Source organism: Oncorhynchus tshawytscha, linkage group LG34 (assembly GCF_018296145.1).
Source record: "Oncorhynchus tshawytscha isolate Ot180627B linkage group LG34, Otsh_v2.0, whole genome shotgun sequence".
NCBI classification, from domain to species: domain Eukaryota; kingdom Metazoa; phylum Chordata; class Actinopteri; order Salmoniformes; family Salmonidae; genus Oncorhynchus; species Oncorhynchus tshawytscha.
The window spans coordinates 3967501-3993684 of NC_056462.1; the positions used below are offsets into that span (position 1 = coordinate 3967501).

The 26184-nt window shown below is 50.4% G+C and overlaps 1 protein-coding gene across 1 annotated transcript in view; it reads right to left on the reverse strand.

Annotated features, from left to right (window-relative positions):
• The window catches only part of LOC112231585 (F-box only protein 41-like), a 134202-nt gene that overhangs the window by 48671 nt on the left and 59347 nt on the right, over positions 1–26184 (reverse strand). The window contains exons 5-8 of the mRNA XM_042312104.1: positions 21152–21225; positions 15284–15693; positions 9306–9553; positions 8852–8967 (exon numbers count right to left, since the gene is read on the reverse strand). Coding sequence (XP_042168038.1) covers positions 8852–8967; positions 9306–9553; positions 15284–15693; positions 21152–21225 — 848 coding nt within the window. The remainder of the gene's footprint in view (positions 1–8851; positions 8968–9305; positions 9554–15283; positions 15694–21151; positions 21226–26184) is intronic.

The following is a 26184-nucleotide window of genomic DNA, read 5'->3' on the forward strand; positions in this document are numbered from 1 at the left end:
GAGAGATGGGAGAGAGAGAGATGGGGGAGAGAGAGAGATGGGGAGAGAGAGAGAGATGATGAGAGAGAGAGAGGATGATGGGGAGAGAGAGAGATGATGGGGAGAGAGAGAGATGGAGGGGAGAGAGAGAGATGACGGGGAGAGAGAGAGATGACGGGGAGAGAGAGAGATATGGGGAGAGAGAGAGATATGGGGAGAGAGAGGATATGGGGAGAGAGAGAGATATGGGGAGAGAGAGAGATGATGGGAGAGAGAGAGAGAGAGATGGGGAGAGAGAGAGATGGGACGGAGAGAGAGAGATGGGGGAGAGAGAGATGATGGAGGGAGAGAGAGAGATGATGGAGAGAGAGAGAGAGATGATGGGGAGAGAGAGAGATGACGGAGAGAGAGAGAGATATGGGAGAGAGAGAGATATGGGGAGAGAGAGATGGGGAGAGAGAGGAGATATGGAGAGAGAGAGATATGGGGAGAGAGAGAGATGGGGAGAGAGAGAGATGGGGGAGAGAGAGAGATGATGAGAGAGAGAGAGAGATGATGGGGGAGAGAGAGAGATGATGGGGAGAGAGAGATGACGGGGGGAGAGAGAGAGATGAGATGAGAGAGAGATGACGGGAGAGAGAGAGATATGGGGAGAGAGAGAGAGATGGGGAGAGAGAGAGAGAGAGAGAGAGATATGGGGAGAGAGAGAGAGGGGAGAGAGAGAGAGAGGGAGAGAGAGAGAGGGAGAGAGAGAGAAAGAGAGAGAGATGATGGAGGGAGAGAGAGAGATGATGGAAGGGAGAGATGATGGGGAGGAGAGAGATGGGGGAGAGAGAGAGATGAGAGAGAGAGAGATGATGGGGAGAGAGAGAGAGATGACGGGGAGAGAGAGAGATATGGGGAGAGAGAGAGAGATGGGGAGAGAGAGAGATATGGGGATGGGATGGGGAGAGAGAGAGATATGGGGAGAGAGAGATGGGAGAGAGAGAGATGAGAGAGAGGAGATGATGGGGAGAGAGAGATGATGGAGAGAGAGAGATGGGGGAGAGAGAGAGATGAGATGGAGAGAGAGAGATGACGGGAGAGAGAGAGATGACGGGGAGAGAGAGAGATATGGGGAGAGAGAGAGATATGGGGAGAGAGAGAGAGGGGAGAGAGAGAGATATGGGGAGAGAGAGAGAGAGATGGGGAGAGAGAGAGATGGGGGAGAGAGATGGGGGGAGAGAGAGATGGGGAGAGAGAGATGATGGAGGAGAGAGAGAGATGATGGAGAGAGAGAGAGAGATGATGGGGAGAGAGAGAGAGATGACGGAGAGAGAGAGAGATATGGGGGGAGAGAGATATGGGGAGAGAGAGAGATGGGAGAGAGAGAGATATGGAGAGAGAGAGAGATGGGGAGAGAGGAGATGGGGGAGAGAGAGATGGGGGAGAGAGAGAGATGATGGAGAGAGAGAGATGACGGGGGGAGAGAGAGAGATGACGGAGAGAGAGAGATGACGGGGAGAGAGAGAGATATGGGGAGAGAGAGAGATATGGGGAGAGAGAGATATGGGGAGAGAGAGAGATATGGAGAGAGAGAGAGATGGGGGGAGAGAGAGAGATGGGGGAGAGAGAGAGATGGGGGAGAGAGAGAGATGGGGGAGAGAGAGAGATGATGGAGGGAGAGAGAGAGATGATGGAGAGAGAGAGAGATGATGGGGAGAGAGAGATATGAGAGAGAGAGAGATGAAGAGAGAGAGATGAGGGGAGAGAGAGAGATGGGGGAGAGAGAGATGATGGGGAGAGAGAGAGATATGGGAGAGAGAGATGGGGAGAGAGAGAGATGATGGAGAGAGAGAGAGATGATGGAGAGAGAGAGAGATGATGGGGAGAGAGAGAGATGATGGGGAGAGAGAGAGATGATGGGGAGAGAGAGAGATGATGGGGGAGAGAGAGAGATGATGGGGGAGAGAGAGAGAGATGGGGAGAGAGAGATGGGGAGATGATGGGAGAGAGAGAGATGAGATGGGGAGAGAGAGATGATGGGAGAGAGAGATATGGGGAGAGAGATGATATGGGAGAGAGAGAGAGATATGGGGAGAGAGAGATGGGGAGAGAGATGAGGAGAGAGATGATGAGAGGAGAGAGATGATGGGAGAGAGAGAGAGATGATGGGGAGAGAGAGAGAGATGACGGGGGGAGAGAGAGAGATGATGGGGAGAGAGAGAGAGATGGGGAGAGAGAGAGAGATGGGGAGAGAGAGAGAGATGGGGAGAGAGAGAGATGGGGGAGAGAGAGATGGGGAGAGAGAGATATGGGGAGAGAGAGATATGGGGGAGAGAGAGAGATATGGGGAGAGAGAGAGATATGGGGAGAGAGAGAGAGAGGGGAGAGAGAGATGGGAGAGAGAGATGGGGAGAGAGAGAGATGATGGAGAGAGAGAGATGATGGGGAGAGAGATGATGACAGAGAGATGACAGAGAGAGGAGAGATGAGATGACAGAGAGAGAGAGGATAGATGACAGAGAGAGAGAAGGAGAGATGACAGGAGGAGGAGAGATGACAGAGAGAGAGAAGGGAGAGAGAGAGAGAGGAGAGAGGAGAGATATGGAGGAGAGAGGGAGATGGAGGAGGAGAGAGAGAGATATGGGGGAGAGAGAGAGATGGGGAGAGAGAGAGAGATATGGGGGAGAGAGAGAGATATGGGGGAGAGAGAGAGATGGGGGAGAGAGAGATGGGGGAGAGAGAAAGATGGGGAGAGAGAGAGATGGGGGGGAGAGAGAGAGATGGGGAGAGAGAGATGGGGAGAGAGAGAGAGATGGGGAGAGAGAGAGATGGGGAGAGAGAGATGGGGGGAGAGAGAGATGGGGAGAGAGAGAGATGGGGAGAGAGAGAGATATGGGGAGAGAGAGATGGGAGAGAGAGAGAGATGGGGAGAAGAGAGATGGGGAGAAGAGATGACAGAGAGATGGGGAGAGAGAGATGGAGGAGAGAAGGAGAGATGACAGAGGAGAGAAAGGAGAGATGACAGAGAGAGAGAGAAAGAGAGATGACAGAGAGAGAGAGAGAGAGGAGATGATGAGAGAGAGAGAGGAGAGATGAGGAGAGAGGAGAGATGACAGAGAGAGAGATGAGAGAGAGAGAGGGAGAGACGACGGGGAGAGAGACGACGGGGAGACAGGAGAGACGACGATGGAGAGAGAGAGACGACGGGGAGAGAGACAGGAGAGACGACGGGGAGAGACGACGGGGAGAGACAGGAGAGACGACGGGGAGAGACAGGAGAGACGACGGGGAGAGACAGGAGAGACGACGGGGAGAGACAGGAGAGACGACGGGGGAGAGACAGGAGAGACGACGGGGAGAGACAGGAGAGACGACGGGGAGAGACAGGAGAGACGACGGGGAGAGACAGGAGAGACGACGGGGAGAGACAGGAGAGACGACGGGGAGAGACAGGAGAGACGACGGGGAGAGACAGGAGAGACGACGGGGAGAGACAGGAGAGACGACGGGGAGAGAGAGGAGAGACGATATTATATAGAGAGAGGAAGAGACGACGGGGAGAAAGAGGAGGAGAGACGACGGGGAGAAAGAGGAAGAGACGACGGGGAGAGAGAGGAGAGACGATGGGGAGAGAGAGGAGAGACGACGGGGAGAGAGAGAGAGACGACGGGGAGAGAGAGGAGAGACGACGGGGAGAAAGAGGAGAGAGACGATGGGGAGAGAGAGGAAGACGACGGGGGAGAGAGAAGGAGAGATGAGGGGGAGAGAGAGAAGGAGAGATGACGGGGGAGAGAGAGAGACAGGAGAGATGACGGGGCAGAGAGAGACAGGAGAGATGACGGGGGAGAGAGAGAGACAGGAGAGATGACGGGGAGAGAGAGAGACAGGAGAGATGACGGGGAGAAAGAGACAGAAGATGACGAGAGAGAGAGGGGAGAGATGACGGGGAGAGAAGAGACGAGAGATGACGGGAGAAAGAGAGACAGAGACGATGGGGAGAGAAGAGAGACAGGAGAGATGGGGGAGAGAGAGAGACAGGAGAGATGACGGGGGAGAAGAGGAGGAAGAGACGATGGGGAGAAAGAGAGACAGAGAGATGACGGGAGAAAGAGAGACAGGAGAGATGACGGGGAGAAAGAGATAAGAGACGATGGGGAGAAAGAGAGATGGGGAAGAGAGATGACAGAGAGAAGAGGAAGAGAGAGATGACAGAGAGAGAGAAGAGATGACAGAGACGATGGGGAGAAAGAGGAAGAGAGAGATGGGAGAGAAAGAGATGAAGAGAGATGACGGAGAGAAAGAGGAGAGACGACGGGGAGAGACAGGAGAGACGATGGGAGAGAGAGAGAAGAGACGATGGGGAGAAAGAGGAAGAGACGGGGGGAGAAAAGAGAGACAGAGACGACGGGGAGAGACAGGAGAGACGACGGGGAGAGACAGAGAGACGACGGGGAGAGAAGAGAGAGACGACGGGGAGAGACAGGAGAGACTGAGGGGAGAGACAGGAGAGACGACGGGGGGAGAGACAGGAGAGACGACGGGGAGAGACAGGAGAGGGGGGAGAGACAGGAGAGACGACGGGGAGAGACAGGAGAGACGACGGGGAGAGACAGGAGAGACGACGGGGAGAGACAGGAGAGACGACGGGGGAGAGACAGGAGAGACGACGGGGGGAGAGACAGGAGAGACGACGGGGGAGAGACAGGAGAGACGACGGGGGAGAGACAGGAGAGACGACGGGGAGAGAGAGGAGAGACGACGGGGGAGAGAAGGAGAGACGACGGGGAGAGAGAGGGAGAGACGACGGGGAGAGAGAGGAAGAGACGGGGAGAGAGAGGAGAGACGAAGAGAGAGGAGAGACGACGGGGGAGAGAGAGGAGAGACGACGGGGAGAGAGAGGAGAGACGACGGGGAGAGAGAGGAGAGACGACGGGGAGAGAGAGGAGAGACGACGGGGGAGAGAGAGGAGAGACGACGGGGAGAGAGAGGAAGAGATGACGGGGGAGAAGAGAGACAGAGAGATGGGGGAGAGAAAGACAGGAGAGATGACGGGGAGAGAGAGACAGGAGAGATGACGGGGGGAGAGAAGAGACAGGAGAGATGGGGAGAAAGAGAGACAGGAGAGATGACGGGGGAGAGAGAGAGACAGGAGAGATGACGGGAGAGAGAGAGACAGGAGAGATGATGGGAGAGAGAAGACAGGAGAGATGATGGGGAGAGAGAGAGACAGGAGAGATGACGGGGGAGAGAGAGACAGGAGAGATGACGGGGGGAGAGAGAGAGAGACAGGAGAGATGACGGGGAGAGAGAGAGACAGGAGATGACGGGGAGAGAGAGAGACAGAGAGATGACGGGGGAGAGAGAGAGAGACAGGAGAGATGACGGGGGGAGAGAGAGAGAGATATGGGGAGAGAGAGAGATGGGGAGAGAGAGAGATATGGGGAGAGAGAGAGAGATGGGGAGAGAGAGATGACAGAGAGGAGAAATGAGAGATGACAGAGAGAGAAAGGAGAGATGACAGAGAGAGAGAGAGGAGAGATGAGGAGAGAGGAGAGATGAGGAGAGAGGAGAGATGACAGAGAGAGAGACGGAGAGACGACGGGGACAGGAGAGAGACGACGGGGGAGAGAGAGACGACGGGGAGAGACAGGAGAGACGACGGGGAGAGACAGGAGAGACGACGGGGAGAGACAGGAGAGACGGGGGAGAGACGACGGGGAGAGACAGGAGAGACGACGGGGAGAGACAGGAGAGACGACGGGGAGAGACGACGGGAGAGACAGGAGAGACGACGGGGAGAGACAGGAGAGACGACGGGGGAGAGAGAGGAGAGACGACGGGGGAGAGAGAGAGAGACGACGGGGGAGAGAGAGGAGAGACGACGGGGAGAGAGAGGAGAGACGACGGGGGAGAGAGAGGAGAGACGACGGGGAGAGAGAGGAGAGACGACGGGGGAGAGAGAGGAGAGACGACGGGGAGAGAGAGGAGAGACGACGGGGAGAGAGAGAGAGAGACGACGGGGAGAGAGAGAGAGAGACGACGGGGAGAGAGAGGAGAGACGACGGGGGAGAGAGAGAGAGACGACGGGGAGAGAGAGGAGAGACGACGGGGAGAGAGAGGAGAGACGACGGGGAGAGAGAGGAGAGACGACGGGGGAGAGAGAGAGAGACGACGGGGAGAGAGAGGAGAGACGACGGGGAGAGAGAGGAGAGACGACGGGGAGAGAGAGGAGAGACGACGGGGAGAGAGAGAGAGAGACGACGGGGGAGAGAGAGGGGAGACGACGGGGAGAGAGAGGAGAGACGACGGGGAGAGAGAGAGACGACGGGGAGAGACAGGAGAGACGACGGGGAGAGACAGGAGAGATGACGGGGAGAGAGAGAGACAGGAGAGATGACGGGGGAGAGACAGGAGAGATGACGGGGGAGAGAGAGACAGGAGAGATGACGGGGAGAGAGAGAGACAGGAGAGATGACGGGGAGAGAGAGAGACAGGAGAGATGACGGGGAGAGAGAGAGAGACAGGAGAGATGACGGGGAGAGAGAGAGACAGGAGAGATGACGGGGAGAGAGAGAGACAGGAGAGATGACGGGGAGAGAGAGAGACAGGAGAGATGACGGGGGAGAGAGAGAGACAGGAGAGATGACGGGGGAGAGAGGAGACAGGAGAGATGACGGGGAGAGAGACAGGAGAGATGACGGGGGAGAGAGAGACAGGAGAGATGACGGGGAGAGAGAGAGACAGGAGAGATGACGGGGAGAGAGAGAGACAGGAGAGATGACGGGGAGAGAGAGAGACAGGAGAGATGACGGGGGAGAGAGAGACAGGAGAGATGACGGGGGAGAGAGAGAGACAGGAGAGATGACGGGGGAGAGAGAGAGACAGGAGAGATGACGGGGAGAGAGAGAGACAGGAGAGATGACGGGGAGAGAGAGAGACAGGAGAGATGACGGGGAGAGAGAGAGACAGGAGAGATGACGGGGAGAGAGAGAGACAGGAGAGATGACGGGGAGAGAGAGAGACAGAGAGAGGAGAGATGACGGGGGAGAGAGAGAGACAGGAGAGATGACGGGGAGAGAGAGAGACAGGAGAGATGACGGGGAGAGAGAGAGACAGGAGAGATGACGGGGAGAGAGAGAGACAGGAGAGATGACGGGGGAGAGAGAGAGACAGGAGAGATGACGGGGGAGAGAGAGAGACAGGAGAGATGACGGGGGAGAGAGAGAGACAGGAGAGATGACGGGGGAGAGAGAGAGACAGGAGAGATGACGGGGAGAGAGAGAGACAGGAGAGATGACGGGGAGAGAGAGAGACAGGAGAGATGACGGGGAGAGAGAGAGACAGGAGAGATGACGGGGAGAGAGAGAGACAGGAGATGACGGGGGAGGGGAGAGAGAGAGACAGGAGAGATGACGGGGGGAGAGAGAGACAGGAGAGATGACGGGGAGAGAGAGAGACAGGAGAGATGACGGGGAGAGAGAGAGACAGGAGAGATGACGGGGAGAGAGAGAGAAGGAGAGATGACGGGGGAGAGAGAGAGACAGGAGAGATGACGGGGAGAGAGAGAGAGACAGGAGAGATGACGGGGAGAGAGAGAGACAGGAGAGATGACGGGGGAGAGAGAGAAAGGAGAGATGACGGGGGAGAGAGAGAGAAAGGAGAGATGACGGGGGAGAGAGAGAAAGGAGAGATGACGGGGGAGAGAGAGAAGAGGAGAGATGACGGGGGGAGAGAGAGAGAAAGGAGAGATGACGGGGGAGAGAGAGAGAAAGGAGAGATGACGGGGAGAGAGAGAAAGGAGAGATGACGGGGGAGAGAGAAAGGAGAGATGACGGGGAGAGAGAGAAAGGAGATGACGGGGGGAGAGAGAGAAAGGAGAGATGACGGGGGAGAGAGAGAAAGGAGAGATGACGGGGGAGAGAGAGAAAGGAGAGATGACGGGGAGAGAGAGAAAGGAGAGATGACGGGGGAGAGAGAGAAAGGAGAGATGACGGGGAGAGAGAGAAAGGAGAGATGACGGGGAGAGAGAGAAAGGAGAGATGACGGGGGGAGAAAGAGGGGGAGAAAGGAGAGATGACGGGGGAGAGAGAGAAAGGAGAGATGACGGGGAGAGAGAGAAAGGAGAGATGACGGGGGAGAGAGAGAAAGGAGAGATGACGGGGGGAGAGAGAGAAAGGAGAGATGACGGGGGGAGAGAGAGAAAGGAGAGATGACGGGGAGAGAGAGAAAGGAGAGATGACGGGGAGAGAGAGAAAGGAGAGATGACGGGGGAGAGAGAGAAAGGAGAGATGACGGGGGAGAGAGAGAAAGGAGAGGGGAGAGAGAGAAAGGAGAGATGACGGGAGAGAGAGAAAGGAGAGATGACGGGGGAGAGAGAGAAAGGAGAGATGACGGGGGAGAGAGAGAAAGGAGAGATGACGGGGAGAGAGAGAAAGGAGAGATGACGGGAGAGAGAGAGAAAGGAGAGATGACGGGGGGAGAGAGAGAAAGGAGAGATGACGGGGAGAGAGAGAGAAAGGAGAGATGACGGGGAGAGAGAGAGAAAGGAGAGATGACGGGGAGAGAGAGAGAAAGGAGAGATGACGGGGAGAGAGAGAGAAAGGAGAGATGACGGGAGAGAGAGAGAAAGGAGAGATGACGGGAGAGAGAGAGAAAGGAGAGATGACGGGGGGAGAGAGAGAAAGGAGAGATGACGGGGAGAGAGAGAGAAAGGAGAGATGACGGGGAGAGAGAGAGAAAGGAGAGATGACGGGGAGAGAGAGAGAAAGGAGAGATGACGGGGAGAGAGAGAGAAAGGAGAGATGATGGGGGGAGAGTACTGCAGACCCCTGCTGCTCGCTGTGTAGAGGGAAATCAGTCCATGACACACACACGCCTCTCCTCTCACCGTGTGCTCTTGAGGTACTCCTCCTTAACCTCCTTCTTGCCCCTCTGTCGTGGTTTCAGGTTCTGGAGGATGAGGGAATGGGTCTGGGTGCACCATTGGGACAGTGTACTCAGGAACTTGGGACGAAGAAATTACAGTTACATTTGAGTCATTCGGCAGACGCTCGAAGCAATTACTGGAACACATATCACAATTATTGCACCTAAACTACCAGCAGAATCGGCGCGAGCGCGCGTGTGTTCCACAGGAGATTGGTGGCAGCTTCATTTGGGGAGAACGGGCCTGTGGTTATGAACCGGAGTGGAATCAATGGAATGGTATCAAACACGTCAAAACGCCATGGTTCCCCACTGGTTCATGACATTCCATTTGCCGCCGTTCTCCCCTCAGAAGCCACCGGCGGCGGTCCGTGTGTTTGGCCTGTTCTGCCGCGTGTACGACCCGGGTCCTCTACCTTGGAGGAGATGCGGGCGTTCTCCAGCAGCACCCGGGTCCACACGGCAGGGTGGCGGCCCACAAACCTCCAGTCCCTGCAGACCTCCGCGGCCCTCAACAGGGTCTTGGTGTCCAGGTAGGTGAAGATGCAGAACAGAGCCGCCCTCATCTTCAGTATCTCCGGGCTGATCACCTCGTTGTTGGACCGGGACAGGCTCCTGTCGTGGCGACACGGCTTGTTGTGGCGGTGGCCCCCCTCCGACCGCCCTGCAGGGTCGGAAGAGAGAGAAAAAAATGATATTTTATTAGTCAGGTAGGTAGAGAGAGAGAGGGATATTAGCCAGGTAGGTAGAGAGAGAGAGGGATATTAGTCAGGTAGGTAGAGAGAGAGAGGGATATTAGTCAGGTAGGTAGAGAGAGAGAGGAATATTAGTCAGGTAGGTAGAGGGGGAGAGGGATATTAGTCAGGTAGGTAGAGGTGGGGAGAGGGATATTAGTCAGGTAGGTAGAGGTGGGGAGAGGGATATTAGTCAGGTAGGTAGAGGGGGAGAGGGATATTAGTCAGGTAGGTAGAGAGGGAGAGGATATTAGTCAGGTAGGTAGAGAGGGAGAGGGATATTAGTCATGTAGGTAGAGAGAGAGGGATATTAGTCAGGTAGGTAGAGGGGAGAGGATATTAGTCAGGTAGGCAGAGAGAGGGAGGGGGAGAGGGATATTAGTCAGGTAGGCAGAGAGAGGGAGGGGGAGAGGGATATTAGTCAGGTAGGCAGAGAGGAGGGGGAGAGGGATATTAGTCAGGTAGGCAGAGAGGGAGAGGGATATTAGTCAGGTAGGTAGAGGGGGAGAGGGATATTAGTCAGGTAGCAGGTAGGTAGAGGGGGAGAGGGATATTAGTCAGGTAGGTAGAGAGAGGGATATTAGTCAGGTAGGAGAGAGGGGGAGAGGGATATTAGTCAGGTAGGCAGAGAGGGAGGGGGAGAGGGATATTAGTCAGGTAGGTAGAGAGAGGGAGGAGGAGAGGGATATTAGTCAGGTGGGTAGAGAGAGGGAGGGGGAGAGGGATATTAGTCAGGTAGGTAGAGAGAGGGAGGGGGAGGGATATTAGTCAGGTAGGTAGAGAGAGGGAGGGGGAGAGGGATATTAGTCAGGTAGGTAGAGAGAGGGAGGGGGAGAGGGATATTAGTCAGGTAGGTAGAGAGAGGGAGGAGGAGAGGGATATTAGGCAGATGGGTAGAGAGAGGGAGGGGGAGCGGGATATTAGTCAGATGGGTAGAGAGAGGGAGGGGGAGAGGGATATTAGTCAGATGGGTAGAGAGAGCAGTGGAAAGGGATATTAAATCAAATCAAATTTTATTTGTCACATACACATGGTTAGCAGATGTTAATGCGAGTGTAGCGAAATGCTTGTGCTTCTAGTTCCGACAATGCAGTAATAACGAACAAGTAATCTAACTAACAATTCCAAAAAAAAACTACTGTCTTATACACAGTGTAAGGGGATAAAGAATATGTACATAAGGATATATGAATGAGTGATGGTACAGAGCAGCATAGGCAAGATACAGTAGATGATATCGAGTACAGTATATACATATGAGATGAGTATGTAAACCAAGTGGCATAGTTAAAGTGGCTAGTGATACATGTATTACATAAGGATGCAGTCGATGATATAGAGTACAGTATCTACGTATGCATATGAGATGAATAATGTAGGGTAAGTAACATTATATAAGGTAGCATTGTTTAAAGTGGCTAGTGATATATTTACATCATTTCCCATCAATTCCCATGATTAAAGTGGCTGGAGTAGAGTCAGTGTCATTGACAGTGTGTTGGCAGTAGCCACTCAATGTTAGTGGTGGCTGTTTAACAGTCTGATGGCCTTGAGATAGAAGCTGTTTTTCAGTCTCTCGGTCCCAGCTTTGATGCACCTGTACTGACCTCGCCTTCTGGATGACAGCGGGGTGAACAGGCAGTGGCTCGGGTGGTTGATGTCCTTGATGATCTTTATGGCCTTCCTGTAGCATCGGGTGGTGTAGGTGTCCTGGAGGGCAGGTAGTTTGCCCCCGGTGATGCGTTGTGCAGACCTCACTACCCTCTGGAGAGCCTTACGGTTGAGGGCGGTGCAGTTGCCATACCAGGCGGTGATACAGCCCGCCAGGATGCTCTCGATTGTGCATCTGTAGAAGTTTGTGAGTGCTTATGGTGACAAGCCGAATTTCTTCAGCCTCCTGAGGTTGAAGAGGCGCTGCTGCGCCTTCCTCACGATGCTGTCTGTGTGAGTGGACCAATTCAGTTTGTCTGTGATGTGTATGCCGAGGAACTTAAAACTTGCTACCCTCTCCACTACTGTTCCATCGATGTGGATGGGGGGTGTTCCCTCTGCTGTTTCCTGAAGTCCACAATCATCTCCTTAGTTTTGTTGACGTTGAGTGTGAGGTTATTTTCCTGACACCACACTCCGAGGGCCCTCACCTCCTCCCTGTAGGCCGTCTCGTCGTTGTTGGTAATCAAGCCTACCACTGTTGTGTCGTCCGCAAACTTGATGATTGAGTTGGAGGTGTGCGTGGCCACGCAGTCGTGGGTGAACAGGGAGTACAGGAGAGGGCTCAGAACGCACCCTTGTGGGGCCCCAGTGTTGAGGATCAGCGGGGAGGAGATGTTGTTGCCTACCCTCACCACCTGGGGGCGGCCCGTCAGGAAGTCCAGTACCCAGTTGCACAGGGCGGGGTCGAGACCCAGGGTCTCGAGCTTGATGACGAGCTTGGAGGGTACTATGGTGTTGAATGCCGAGCTGTAGTCGATGAACAGCATTCTCACATAGGTATTCGTCTTGTCCAGATGGGTTAGGGCAGTGTGCAGTGTGGTTGGTAGTCAGGTAGGTAGAGAGGAAGGGGGAGAGGAATATTAGTCAGGTAGGTAGAGAGGAAAGGGGAGAGGGGGGTGGTGAGAAGGAGGGGGGTAAAGAAAGAGAAGTGCAGAAGGGAAGGAGAGAGGAAGATGAGGAGGCAGGGAGTTGAGTCAGAAAAATAAATGTGGCGTGGAAAGAGACGGAGGGGAGAGACGCCATCCTGAGTAGCAAATATATATATCAGTGGCATTCTACAACATATCCACAATGTGGTGCCAGCGATCCACTTCACCCTCAAGCACAGATATGAGCATTACCATGTGCTGTACTGTATTGGCCAATACCATGTGACCAAAACCGACTCCAGCACATTTCCATTTCTCCCAGCAGGCATCAATCTATGTGATGTGTCATCGCTGTTGGCCTTGGAAAAGAAGAAGCGAAGGAGACTTTGGAAGTGACAGGCCCTCGCGGCTAGAGGCACACCGCCTACGCTAGCTAGCAATCTACCACTGCATGCTAGCAGTCATACCGTGGGATACGTTGATGTGTGCCATTTCAAACGCAACCCTGCCAAACGCTTTGAGAATCTTATATGGACGACAGCGTCCGAGCATAAAATGTCCTTTACATGACAAGTAATATTATGTAAATGTCGGTGGTGCCAATTTGAATTCTCATACCAGACATTCTGGGTTGTGTAAAAAAAAAAAGACAGCTTTATTGCCTGTTCGGGTTTACAGTAGCTCCTTTGCCAAGTAGATATGTGGCCAAAAGGACCCACAGGGAATAGGGTAGGCCTATCTTTTGCCCAAAATGTGTCCATTTAAGGCAAAATGGGCATGTTTCAATGGCCTCTGTCCTAGTTAAAACTCCATCCCAAATGGCTCCCCTATTCCCTTTATAGTGCACTGCTTTTGACCAGGGCACGTATAAGGAATAGGGTGCCATTTGGGAAGCAGCTTCCCTCGTTCCTAGCATGACGCACCTGGTCTCCCTGCATCCCAAATGGCACCCTATTCCCTATTGTCCCTGGTAGAAAAGCAGTGCACCAAATAAGGAATAGGGTGCCATTTGAGACGCAAGCAAGGTGTTTAAAGAAAATGGAGGTCGCCAGCCGGGAATTGTGGGATCTTGGCTGGAGAAGGCAATTAAGGGAGAGATATGCTTTCTGTGTTTGAACCAGGAGTGGTGGAGGTAAAGGTGTTTTTCTCATCAACATTGCCAGTGTCTACATCCCAAATGGCACGCTTTCCCTATATAGTGCACAACATTTGGAGAGAGCCCTGTGGCCCTATGAGAACGTTTAGCCATACTGGGAAAGGTGCAGTACATAAACTCAGCGAAAAAAGAAACGGCCCTTTTTTCAGGACCCCGTCTTTCGAAGATAATTCGTAAAAGTCCAAATAACTTCACAGATCTTTATTGTAAAGTGTTTTAAACACCGTTTCCCATCCTTGTTCAATGAACCATAAACAATTAATGAACATGCACCTGTGGAACGGTCGTTAAGACACTAACAGCTTACAGACGGTAGCCAACTAAGGTCACAGTTATGAAAACTTAGGACACTAAAGAGGCCTTTCTACGGACTCTGAAAAACACCAAAAGAAAGATGCCCTATCATCTGCGTGAACGTGCCTTAGGCATGCTGCAAGGAGGCATGAGGACTGCATATGTGGCCAGGACAATAAATTGCAATGTCCGTACTGTGAGACGCCGCTACAGGGAGACAGGACGGACAGATGATCGCAGTGGCAGACCACGTGCAACAACACCTGCACCGGTACATCTGAACAAGGAGGAATGAGCGTTACACCGAGGCCTGTACTCTGGAGCGGGATCGATTTGGAGGTGGAGGGTCCATCATGGTCTGGGGCGGTGTGTCACAGAATCATCGGACTGAGCTTGTCATTGCAGGCAATCTCAACGCTTTGCGTTACAGGGAAGACCTCCTCCCTCATGTGGTACCCTTCCTGCAGGCTCATCCTGACATGACCCTCCAGCATGACAATGCCACCAGCCATACTGCTCGTTCTGTGCGTGATTTCCTGCAAGACAGGAATACCAGCGTTCTGTTATGGCCAGCGAAGAGCCCGGATCTCAATCCCATTGAGCACGTCTGGGACCTGTTGGATCGGAGGGTGAGGGCTAGGGCCATTCCCCCCAGAAATGTCTGGGAACTTACAGGTGCCTTGGCGGAAGAGTGGGGTAATATCTTACAGCAAGAACTGGCAAATCTGGTGCAGTCCATGAGGAGGAGATGCACTGCAGTACTTAATGCAGCTGGTGGCCACACCAGATACTTACTTAATTTAGATTTTGACCCCCCCTTTGTTCAGGGACACATTATTCAATTTCTGTTAGTCGCATGTCTGTAGAACTTCAGTTTATGTCTCAGTTGTTGAATCTTATGTTAAGTTTACTGAAAATAAACGCAGTTGACAGTGAGAGAACGTTTCTTTTTTTGCTGAGTTTCTAAACACAAGCACACACACACACACACTTCATGCCATCCCCTGGAGGTTGTTCATGCGTGATCTATCTGGGTAGTGTGTGTTAGTAGATCAGTCTGGTGAAAGTCATCCCTCTATGCCCCCCCCCCTCCTGATACGGAATCAGTTTGTGGTGCACTCTGGTCATTAGTCGTCCTTCACTGTTCTCTGGACAGCCTTACCCTGGAATACCTGGAACTAGAACAGCCATGACCCAGATTCACAACAGCCACCGTCCTTCTGTCCTTCTCTGACAGACCTGACTACTGTTAGCCTGGGTCGCAGGACTGTGTGTGTTTGGGGGGGGGGGATTCTGGCTGTGTGAGGGAGGGGATCCTGGCTGTGTGAGGGAGGGGATCCTGTGTGTGTTGGCTGCAGGTGCCATTGGCAGGCAGGCTATCAGGCTCATAAGGTTTGCCAGACATGTGAAAATGGTTCCTTTTAGAAATGACCGTCTTTCAGCAATGTACCAGTACACACCGTTTCATTACAAGTACCTGCTGAGTAACAATCAATCAATGGACAAATAAACAAATGGTAAGTGACTTCAAACCTCCTACCTGACGTAGCCTAGCCCAGCATCCTACCGCACTGTACCTAAGCAAGGTAAAGATTAGCAGCTTAGCTTAGCCTCCTGTCCAGTCGCACCTGTGCCTAGGCGGTATCCAGATGGTCTCGGCGCTCCAGACTGCTGCGTCTCGGCCATGGTGGCCCTCCTCTCCTGCTGCTCCCACATCTCTGCCTCCGACTCGGTAGTCCTGGAGCCCACGTCCGACACGTCGCCCTCCTCGCCCTCCTCCCCCTCCTCCGTGCTGTTCCGGTAGGGTCTCCTCTGCCAGTTCTGGATGGCCTGCTTGCGGAGCCCCCAGCTCCGGGACACCCCGGCCCTCTCGTAGCACTGTCCGCCCCCTCCCTGTCCGCCCCCTTCCCCAAGTCGACACTGGACGTGGTAGTACTGGCCCTCGGGGCACTCTTCCATGGGGTGCATCTCCACGCTGTCGCCGCTGTCGTAGCCCCCACCTGAGCCCTGGGAGAAGGACTTGACCCGGCCCGACGCTCTGGGGAGAGAGAGGAAGAGGAGATGAGTTATACGCAAAAGGTACCACTTTAAAAAAAAAACTCAAAGCAACTTTTGTGGACACGTCACATGTGGACAACTAACAGACAGAACCATTGAAACGTAGACAGTATCATGTCGTTTTCTATCCAGGTTTCATCAGATAGGTCATCTGCATTACTGTAGCCTGCTCCCAGATCTGTTCGTCAGGTCAGTGATTGGCTGAAATGAGTCGAAGAGGCAGCAGAGCCACCGCTCGTTGTCACTTCCTGATACCACATGATTCTACAGCCCAACAGTGTGTTGCCATGGTTTCCACAGCTCAGTATCGACCAATACTTAAATGAGTCCTTTGTAAGATTAACAACTTCCAAAACGAAGACATATTTGAATAGTGATGTGGTGTGTCCCTTTAAGTTTGTAGAGACATATTTGACTAATGTTTCTTTCTAGGTTTAGGTTTCTTCCTAGGTTTGGGCCTTTCTAGGGAGTTTTTCCTAGCCACCGTGCTTCTACACCTGCATTGCTTGCTGTTTGGGGTTTTAGGCTGGGTTTCTGTACAGCACTTTGAGATATCAGCTGATGTACGAAGGGCTATATAAATACATTTGATTTGATGAATGTCTTGGCAGTGACTAAGATTCGGGCCACAGGTGGAAACACGGTGCCCCTAAAGGACAGCTCTTTTTACCCAGAATGCATTTCATGAGCTTACTGCCTTCTGGCAGTTGCTACATGTCCCAAAAATCTGAGATGCACAATTTAACATGTCCTTCCCTGTAGCATTGAGAATATAAAAAGGTATTTTGACACTTTCCCCACTGACTGACAGACAACACACACACTCCTCAACATGGTGTCAAGTACGCGATTGTCAATCTATGCACCTACAGAGCATTTTTTAAATGATATATTTGACCCAAGGTAATAAAGTTTACTGAAAGTTTAGACTACAACATACTGTAGTGCTTTAAAGTCAGCCTGAAAAACAGGAGGAATTCATTCCCTTCCCAGTAATATGAACCATGACAAAAGTAGAGGGAAAACAAATTAAACTTTTATGCTCGTGGCCATTTTCATGGATATTCATATTTATACCCAGCTCCTGTGCTATGGATTATTTGGAGACCCCAGGCATTTGTACACGAGAAACCTTCAACGGAAAATAAGAACCACCAAGTTCCAAACTGCCTCTGGAAGCAACGTCAGCACCCAAGAACTGTTCGTCGGGCGCTTCGTGTAATGGGTTTCCATGGCCGAGCAGCAGCCGCACACAAGCCTAAGATCAGCAATGACAAGCGTCAGCTGGAGTGGTGTAAAGCTCACCACCATTGGACTCCGGAGCAGTGCAAACGCGTTTTCTGGAGTGATGAATCACACTTCACTATCTGGCAGTCCAATGGACAAATCTGAGCTTGGCGGATGCCAAGAGAAAGCTACCTGCCCCAATGATTCTGTGGCAACAGCTTGGGGAAGGCGCTTTCCTGTTTCATCATGACAATGCCCCCGTGCACAAACCGAGGTTCATACAGAAATGGTATGTCGAAGTTGGTGTGGAAGAACTTAACTGGCCTGCACAGAGACCTGACCTCAACCCCCTTTGGGATGAATTGGAACGCTGACTGCCAGCCAGGCCTTATCGCCCAACATTAGTGCCCGACCTCTAATGCTTTTGTGGCTGAATGGAAGCAACTCCCCGCAGCAACGTTCCAACATCTAGTGGGAAAGCCTTCCCAGAAAAGTGGAGGCTGTTATAGCAGCAAAGGGGGGGACCAACTCCATATTTAAGGCTCAAGATTCAGGAATGAGATGTTCGACGAGCAGGTGTCCACATACTTTTGGCCATGTGGTGCATGTATGGGAAGTGGACTTTTTAACAGGTTGGTATATCATTACATATTCATTGAGGTTCTAGACACTGTAGCTAGATACTGTAGCTGTGTGTGTTCCATTCCCTTCACTCAGCACAATATAACCCATTGCTGTAATACTGGTGTGCCTACGTGTAAAGCACTTTTTTTGTTTGGGATTTTGAGTTAAATAAAAATCACATTATTAGCATTGTCTACTACTATCCCTTTTTCAGAAATCATTTCTGATCGTTTTTAGTCAACTGAGAGACATTTTGAGTTCATAAACCAGCATAATCAAACCAAGCTGTAAACACATTCCCTCTTTATCATGCACCGACAAAGACCAACTTCCTGGTGCCGACAAGGCGCTTTAAAACTACGCAACAAACAAACTAAATGTAGAATAACATCAGTGGAGAGTGAAGATGCGAACTCAGCATAAAAGTGTTTTGAAGCTCTGATGAAATACAAAGTAGACCAATTTAGATCATGAGGAGTGAGGGAGGGATTGTTTTTTTTTTTTTGGGGGAAATTGACGACAGTGACTGCTTCTGGAAACAGCAGTTTTTCCCCCTGAGGTAGCCATTGCGCGCGCACACACACACACACACACACACACAGAGAACAAAGACCCTGTTAAATTACTATACCGATAACTTCCCTCCACATAATAAGCAAATAACGAGGAATTTTAAAACCTAGCCTCGCAGAAAAGCACCACAAACAAAACAAAAACAGACGAGAACCGAACAGATCATCTGGCATAGCCAGTGGATGAACTGCACACCAAGGGGCAGACTTCCATTCAGTCCTTCCAACACCTAATCGAGATTCACTTTGTGTGATATTAGTGCGTACCTCTATTCTTCTTTTAAGGCTTTTCACCTTTCCGTTCTTACTTTTGTCCCAAATGTCCGCATGAAAACTCCACAAAACAATCAGTGAACCTTCCTCCACCTTTCAGCACGGACATGCACACGCGTTAGTAGATGAGTGACATCAAACACAACCGCCCTGCGGTTCGGCGGGCTAATTAGCGAGCGTAGCTAACGCATCCTGAATTCAGAGTGAATGGAAAACAGTCTAGGCGCTTATATCAAGCTGCTACACGACTCCTGCAGCGTAATAATTAGAAGTTGGCCGTGAAGAGAGATTTGATGGCGAACCTGGTAAATCCGAACCAGACCTGGAATGAAATAATACTTTTTTTCTTTGAAATACATTATCTGCGCTCGATTGATTGCACGTGTTCACCTCGTTCCACGTATACATAGAACCTAATGACGCCGCCAAAGAAGCAGAGGAGAGGCCACCTGGCCGTGTGGCTTTGGGTTTGCATCCCAAATGGCCCCCTATTCCCTATATATATAGTGCCCTACTTTTGACCAGGGCAGATAGGGCTCTAGTCAAAAGTAGCACACTGTATAGGGAATAGGGTGGTACTTGGTAAACAACCCATATTAGAGTGGTGGCTTCAGCAATAAAAGCCACAGGTTGGATCAATACAGTGGAATCAAATCAGCAGAGCTGGCTCACTGGGTACAGATCATTATTCAAGTGTATAACAGGGAAGTACAGTTTCCTGCCCAGTAATGCACAGTGGGGCTCAGGATGGATGACAGAGCAGCCATTTCGGTACAAAATGGAGTCGAGGGTTTCAGTGCGAATGATCCAGCCCATGTCAATAAAGCAACAGAATAAGATATTTTTAAACCCAAATATGCAAATATCTATTTCTCATCAAACAAGCACCTAAATAGAATCTGTATTTGGAACAAATAAATTCACATTCATCTACGGGAGACCGAGGGCATTTATGGAACGTTCTAATCTAGGAAGTGAAAGGATCACTTGGTGACCAACGATTGGCTCGCCAAAATTTAACACCGAAGAGAGATGATGTCATTGCGTGACAGAAGGATGGTAAATCAAGATCATGTGTAACGCACTCACAGAAACACACGCGGGCACTCACAGAAACACACGCGGGCACTCACAGAAACACACGCGGGCACTCACAGAAACACACGCGGGCACTCACAGAAACACACGCGGGCACTCACAGAAACACACGCGGGCACTCACAGAAACACACACGGGCACTCACAGAAACACACGCGGGCACTCACAGAAACACACACGGGCACTCACAGAAACACACACGGGCACTCAAAAACACAAAGAGTTGCATAACGATGCAAAAAAAAAAGGACTACATTTTAGTCTGAACAACAACAACAAAAAAGACCAGGTTCTGCGTGGATGTGATACCATGGTGATACGGAGCTTGATCATCATACTGGAGCGCCAGGGCTGCATACCAAAAAGGCACCCTATTCCCTTTATTTAGTTGAAGGAGTGCTCTAAATAGGGAATAGGATGCCATTTGGGACGCAGCCCAGTGTGGGTGGGTTTGGATCAGCAGTGAAGGAAAGAGCACGAGATGGGCCTCTCGAAATGCATGAGATTAGGGGTCGGATTTTTGGACCTTTCAGCGAGCCACTCAAATCCAAATGCACACGAAGATGCGTCATTGCGCAAAAGCTAAGCAGATCAGTCCGTGACGATCTGAAAGCCACATGGGATGAATCATATCCTTGGTTAGGGTGACTTTAGTTTGTGAAGAATTCATTCATTAATTGAAGTATGAAATAAAGCCAAAACCACCTGTAACTTACCATTTCCTTCCAATCTAAATGTTTGCTTGTTTATTTACAACATAATCACATTGTTCTCTAATCTGAGTAGGGGGGAGTGGGGTATACCAAATATGACAAAGTTGTCCATGAACACACCGAAACAAAAAAGTGCACATCAACAGAGAGCTTTTTACAAATTTGTGGGTTCTCCCTCTTTTTTTCACTCTTTCTGTACCACTCTCTCTGCCCTGTGCCCACAGAGGCAGCCAGGCCTGAGGAAGCAGGACTGACACTTTAAGTCCTTAACGTCTGACTGCCGTTGTTTACAAGCATGTGTCAAAGAGCAGTGGCGATGCCCATCAGCTGGTTGTGTGTGTGTGTGTGTGTGTGTGCCAGGTTCGCTTGCGTGCGTTGGGTGCGAGTGGGAACGCATAGCGGCGGAAGGGAGAGCTGGGACAGAACATCCCCCTACCGTTTATGCATGGCTGACAGACTCGGCCTCACTTCTGCGCCTGGCAGGAAAACGGGAAGGTGTGGTTGTGTTTTGGGGGGGGGGTCCAGTTCGGTCCGAGTCAGTGTTGCCACAGTCTGATGCGTACTGGCTCAGGCCACGGTCTGGTGCTCAGAATCCATCTGCTGGACCACTGGCCCCCAAGCATAGGGCCCCACATCAAGTCACTGTACCTAAGTGCACCAGGGGGTTGCATTGCATTGCATCTTACCTTTAACAGATGATCTTATCCAAAGCCACTTACAGTGCAGAGAGTGAAGATGGGATATAGACATCACCCATAGGCACAGACCTAGAATCAGCTCATCTCCCTCTATTCCAACCTCAAACATGGGGAGAGGACACAACTCTGGGCTCCCGAGTGGCGCAGCGGTCTAAGGCACTGCATCTCAGTGCTAGAGGCATCACTACGGGAGGACAGTGCAGTGTGGGATAGCGTGTGGAGGACTGGCTTACCCGGTGCTGGGAGAGGATCGTCGGTCAGAGACCTGGTACATGCCCCTGGACGTCCCCGAGACGCTGGAGTTCCTCTGAGAAATGGGGAGAGAGAGTGACAGGTGTGTCAGCACATTAAACCGTTTCCTTGAATTCTGATACTTCTGGGGGGAAAAAAGGAAAAAAACAGGACTTTACACATTGCAGTGAAAAATACTCCTCTGTTCGTGTTCTGACTAACACAGGCTGCTGCGTGGAGAACGGCTCATAATAATGTCCGGATCGGCGTCAAACATCTGGAATTCCGCTCCAGTCTATTAGCACGAGCCAGTCCTCCCCTATTAAGGTGCCACCAACCTCGTGTGTTCTGTAACTCACAGTGAATGTTGAATAGACTTCAATATTCTGTTGTGCCCTGCAACTATTTACTGCTGTGCGATGTTCAGAGGATCGTTTGTCAAGGGTCAACAACACCTCCCACTGTTAGTGTTTCTCTTCAATCTACTCTACGTTTCAAATAAATACATATTTTACACACACCAACACAGCCACTATAAAACTGAAGCACATAAAAATGCTGGTGTATAGGTGTGATACCTTCTTAAATGACCCATAATAACTAGGACAACTACTCTCATTCAAAGCCCAAGAGGTGATCGGTTTAAAAACATCTTCACATTCAACAGGAGGCAGCGATTGGCTAAAACACTCACATTTCACAAGTGAAAAAAATAACAGACTGTGGTGTAGTTAATCAAAGAATAAGTATGAAGGTCTCCTCTTCAGATATAAGTACGTCTGCCAATATTTATATACACTGCTCAAAAAAATAAAGGGAACACTTAAACAACACAATATAACTCCAAGTCAATCACACTTCTGTGAAATCAAACTGTCCACTTAGGAAGCAACACTGGCCGGCCCTCGTTACATATTCGTCGCCAGACTCACTGGCTCCAGGTCATCTACAAGTCCATGCTAGGTAAAGCTCCGCCTTATCTCAGTTCACGATGGCTACACCCATCCATAGCACGCGCTCCAGCAGGTGTATCTCACTGATCATCCCTAAAGCCAACACCTCATTTGGCCGCCTTTCGTTCCAGTACTCTGCTGCCTGTGACTGGAACGAATTGCAAAAATCGCTGAAGTTGGAGACTTTTATCTCCCTCACCAACTTCAAACATCAGCTATCTGAGCAGCTAACCGATCGCTGCAGCTGTACATAGTCTATTGGTAAATAGCCCACCCATTTTCACCTACCTCATCCCCATACTGTTTTTATTTATTTACTTTTCTGCTCTTTTGCACACCAATATCTCTACCTGTACATGACCATCTGATCATTTATCACTCCAGTGTTAATCTGCAAAATTGTAATTATTCGCCTACCTCCTCATGCCTTTTGCACACATTGTATATAGACTCCCCCCTTTGTTTTCTACTGTGTTATTGACTTGTTAATTGTTTATTCCATGTGTAACTCTGTGTTGTCTGCTCACACTGCTATGCTTTATCTTGGCCAGGTCGCAGTTGCAAATGAGAACTTGTTCTCAACTAGCCTACCTGGTTAAATAAAGGTAAAATAAAAATAAAAACACTGATTGACAATACATTTCACATGCTGTTGTGCAAATGGAATAGACAACAGGTGGAAATTATAGGCAATTAGCAAGACACCCCCAATAAAGGAGTGGTTCTGCAGGTGGAGACCACAGACCACTTCTCAGTTCCTATGCTTCCTGGCTGATGTTTTGGTCACTTTTGAATGCAGGCGGTGCTTTCACCCTAGTGGTAGCATGAGACGGAGTCTACAACCCACACAAGTGGCTCAGGTAGTGCAGCTCATCCAGGATGGCACATCAATGCGAGCTGTGGCAAGAAGGTTTGCTGTGTCTGTCAGCGTAGTGTACAGAGCATGGAGTCGCTACCAGGAGACAGGCCAGTACATCAGGAGATGTGGAGGCCATAGGAGGGCAACAACCCAGCAGCAGGACCGCTACCTCCGCCTTTGTGCAAGGAGGAGCAGGAGGAGCACTGCCAGAGCCCTGCAAAATGACCTCCAGCAGGCCACAAATGTGCATGTGTCTGCTCAAACGGTCAGAAACAGACTCCATGAGGGTGGTATGAGGGCACGACGTCCACAGGTGGGGGTTGTGCTTACAGCCCAACACCGTGCAGGACGTTTTTCATTTGCCAGAGAACACCAAGATTGGCAAATTCGCCACTGGCGCCCTGTGCTCTTCACAGACGAAAGCAGGTTCACACTGAGCACATGTGACAGACGTGACAGTCTGGAGACGCTGTGGAGAACATTCTGCTGCCTGCAACAACCTCCAGCATGACCGGTTTGGCGGTAGGTCAGTCATGGTGTGAGGTGGCATTTCTTTGGGGGGCCGCACAGCCCTCCATGTGTTCGCCAGAGGTAGCCTGACTGCCATTACGTACCGAGATGAGATCCTCAGGCCCCTTGTGAGACCATATGCTGGTGCTGTTGGCCCTGGGTTCCTCCTAATGCAAGACAATGCTAGAACTCATGTGGCTGGAGTGTGTCAGCAGTTCCTGCAAGAGGAAGCACTGATGCTATGGACTGGCCCACCCGTTCCCCAGACCTGAATCCAATTGAGCACATCTGGGACATAATGTCTCGCTCCATCCACCAATGCCACGTTGCACCACAGACTGTCCAGGAGTTGGCGGATGCCAAAAAAGTATTTAATAAGAATATTTCATTCATTCAGATCTAGGATGTGTTATTTTAGTGTTCCCTTAATTTTTTTGAGCAGTGTATGTATGTATGTATATACACACACATTCTTGGGCCGACTCTTTTCTCTGTATATATCAATGATGTTGCCCTTGGTGCAGGCGATTCCCTGATCCACCTCTACGCAGACGACACCATTCTGTATACTTCCGTCCCTTCCTTGGACACTGTGCTATCTAACCTCCAAACGAGCTTCAACGCCATACAACACTCCTTCCGTGGCCTCCAACTGCTCTTAAAAACGCTCGTAAAACCAAATGCATGCTTTTCAACCGTTTGCTGCATGCACCCGCACGCCCGACTAGCATCACCACCCTGGATGGTTCTGACCTAGAATATGTTAACATCTATAAGTACCTAGGTGTCTGGCTAGACTGTAAACTCTCCTTCCAGACTCATATCAAACATCTCCAATCTAAAATCAAATCTAGAGTCGGCTTTCTATTCCGCAACAAAGCCTCCTTCACTCACGCCGCCAAACTTACCCTAGTAAAACTGACCATCCTACTGATCCTCGACTTCGGCGATGTCATCTACAAAATAGCTTCCAATACTCTACTCAGCAAACTGGATGCAGTTTATCACAGTGCCATCCATTTTGTTACTAAAGCACCTTATACCACCCACCACTGTGACCTGTATGCTCTAGTTGGCTGGCCCTCGCTACATATTCGTCGCCAGAGCCACTGGCTCCAGGTCATCTACAAGTCCATGCTAGGTAAAGCTCCGCCTTATCTCAGTTCACTGGTCACGATGGCAACACCCACCCGTAGCACGCGCTCCAGCAGGTGTATCTCACTGATCATCCCTAAAGCAAACACCTCATTTGGCCGCCTTTCCTTCCAGTTTTCTGCTGCCTGTGACTGGAACGAATTGCAAAAATCGCTGAAATTGGAGACTTTTATCTCCCTCAACAACTTCAAACATCTGCTATCTGAGCAGCTAACCGATCGCTGCAGCTGTACATAGTCCATCGGTAAATAGCCCACCCAATTTACCTACCTCATCCCCATACTGTTTATATTTATTTACTTTTCTGCTATTTTGCACACCAGTATCTCTACCTGTACATGACCATCTGATCATTTATCACTCCAGTGTTAATCTGCTAAATTGTAATTATTCGCCTACCTCCTCATGCCTTTTGCACACAATGTATATAGACTCCCCTTTTTTTTCTACTGTGTTATTGACTTGTTAATTGTTTACTCCATGTGTAACTCTGTGTTGTCTGTTCACACTGCTATGCTTTATCTTGGCCAGGTCGCAGTTGTAAATGAGAACTTGTTCTCAACTAGCCTACCTGGTTAAATAAAGGTGAAAAAAATATATATCAATATATATATATATATATATATGTCAATTTAACTATACATTCATGTACATACTACCTCAATTGGGCCGACCAACCAGTGCTCCCACACATTGGCTAACCGGGCTATCTGCATTGTGTCCCACCCACCGCCCGTCAACATCTCTTTTACGCTACTGCTACTCTCTGTTCATCATATATGCATAGTCACTTTAACCATAACTACATGTACATACTACCTCAATCAGCCTGACTAACCAGTGTCTGTATGTAGCCTCGCTACTGTATATAGCCTGTCTTTTTACTGTTGTTTTATTTCTTTACCTACCCATTGTTCACCTAATACCTTTTTTGCACTATTGGTTAGAGCCTGTACGTAAGCATTTCACTAAGGTCTACACCTGTTGTATTCCGTGCATGTGACAAATAAACTTTGATTTGAGAGATGGACAGATGATAGATGGACGGACGATGGCCACACATGAATACACACACACACACACACACACACACACACACACACACACGTTACTTTTTATACAGCAATCACATAACAATAACACATTACCAAACAAACTCTTTAATCCCCCCCACCATCACCGTAGACCACACAGGTTTGGTTTCCATGATCAAATAGGAGCAGATATCCCCCTCGTTCATCCTCTCTATCAACATTGGCTGTCCACCATTTTGAAATGACACTATGTACAGTATGTCAACTTCACACAACGCTACAATACCAGAGAGGCCAATTAGTTAGCCAAACAAAATGTCTCAAATTAGTGGGAGTGGATGAGTAACTTATTATTTTTGAATTCCACATTTAAATAACAAAAAGCTGGAAAGAACAGTCATTCTGCCATCATGAACAGTACTGGAGAACGGAGACAAAAAAATGGAAAATAACTTGAAAACGCACATACTGAATTCTCATGCACCCGGGCGCGCACACAATCTTGAGGGAACTGCAAAGCTCCT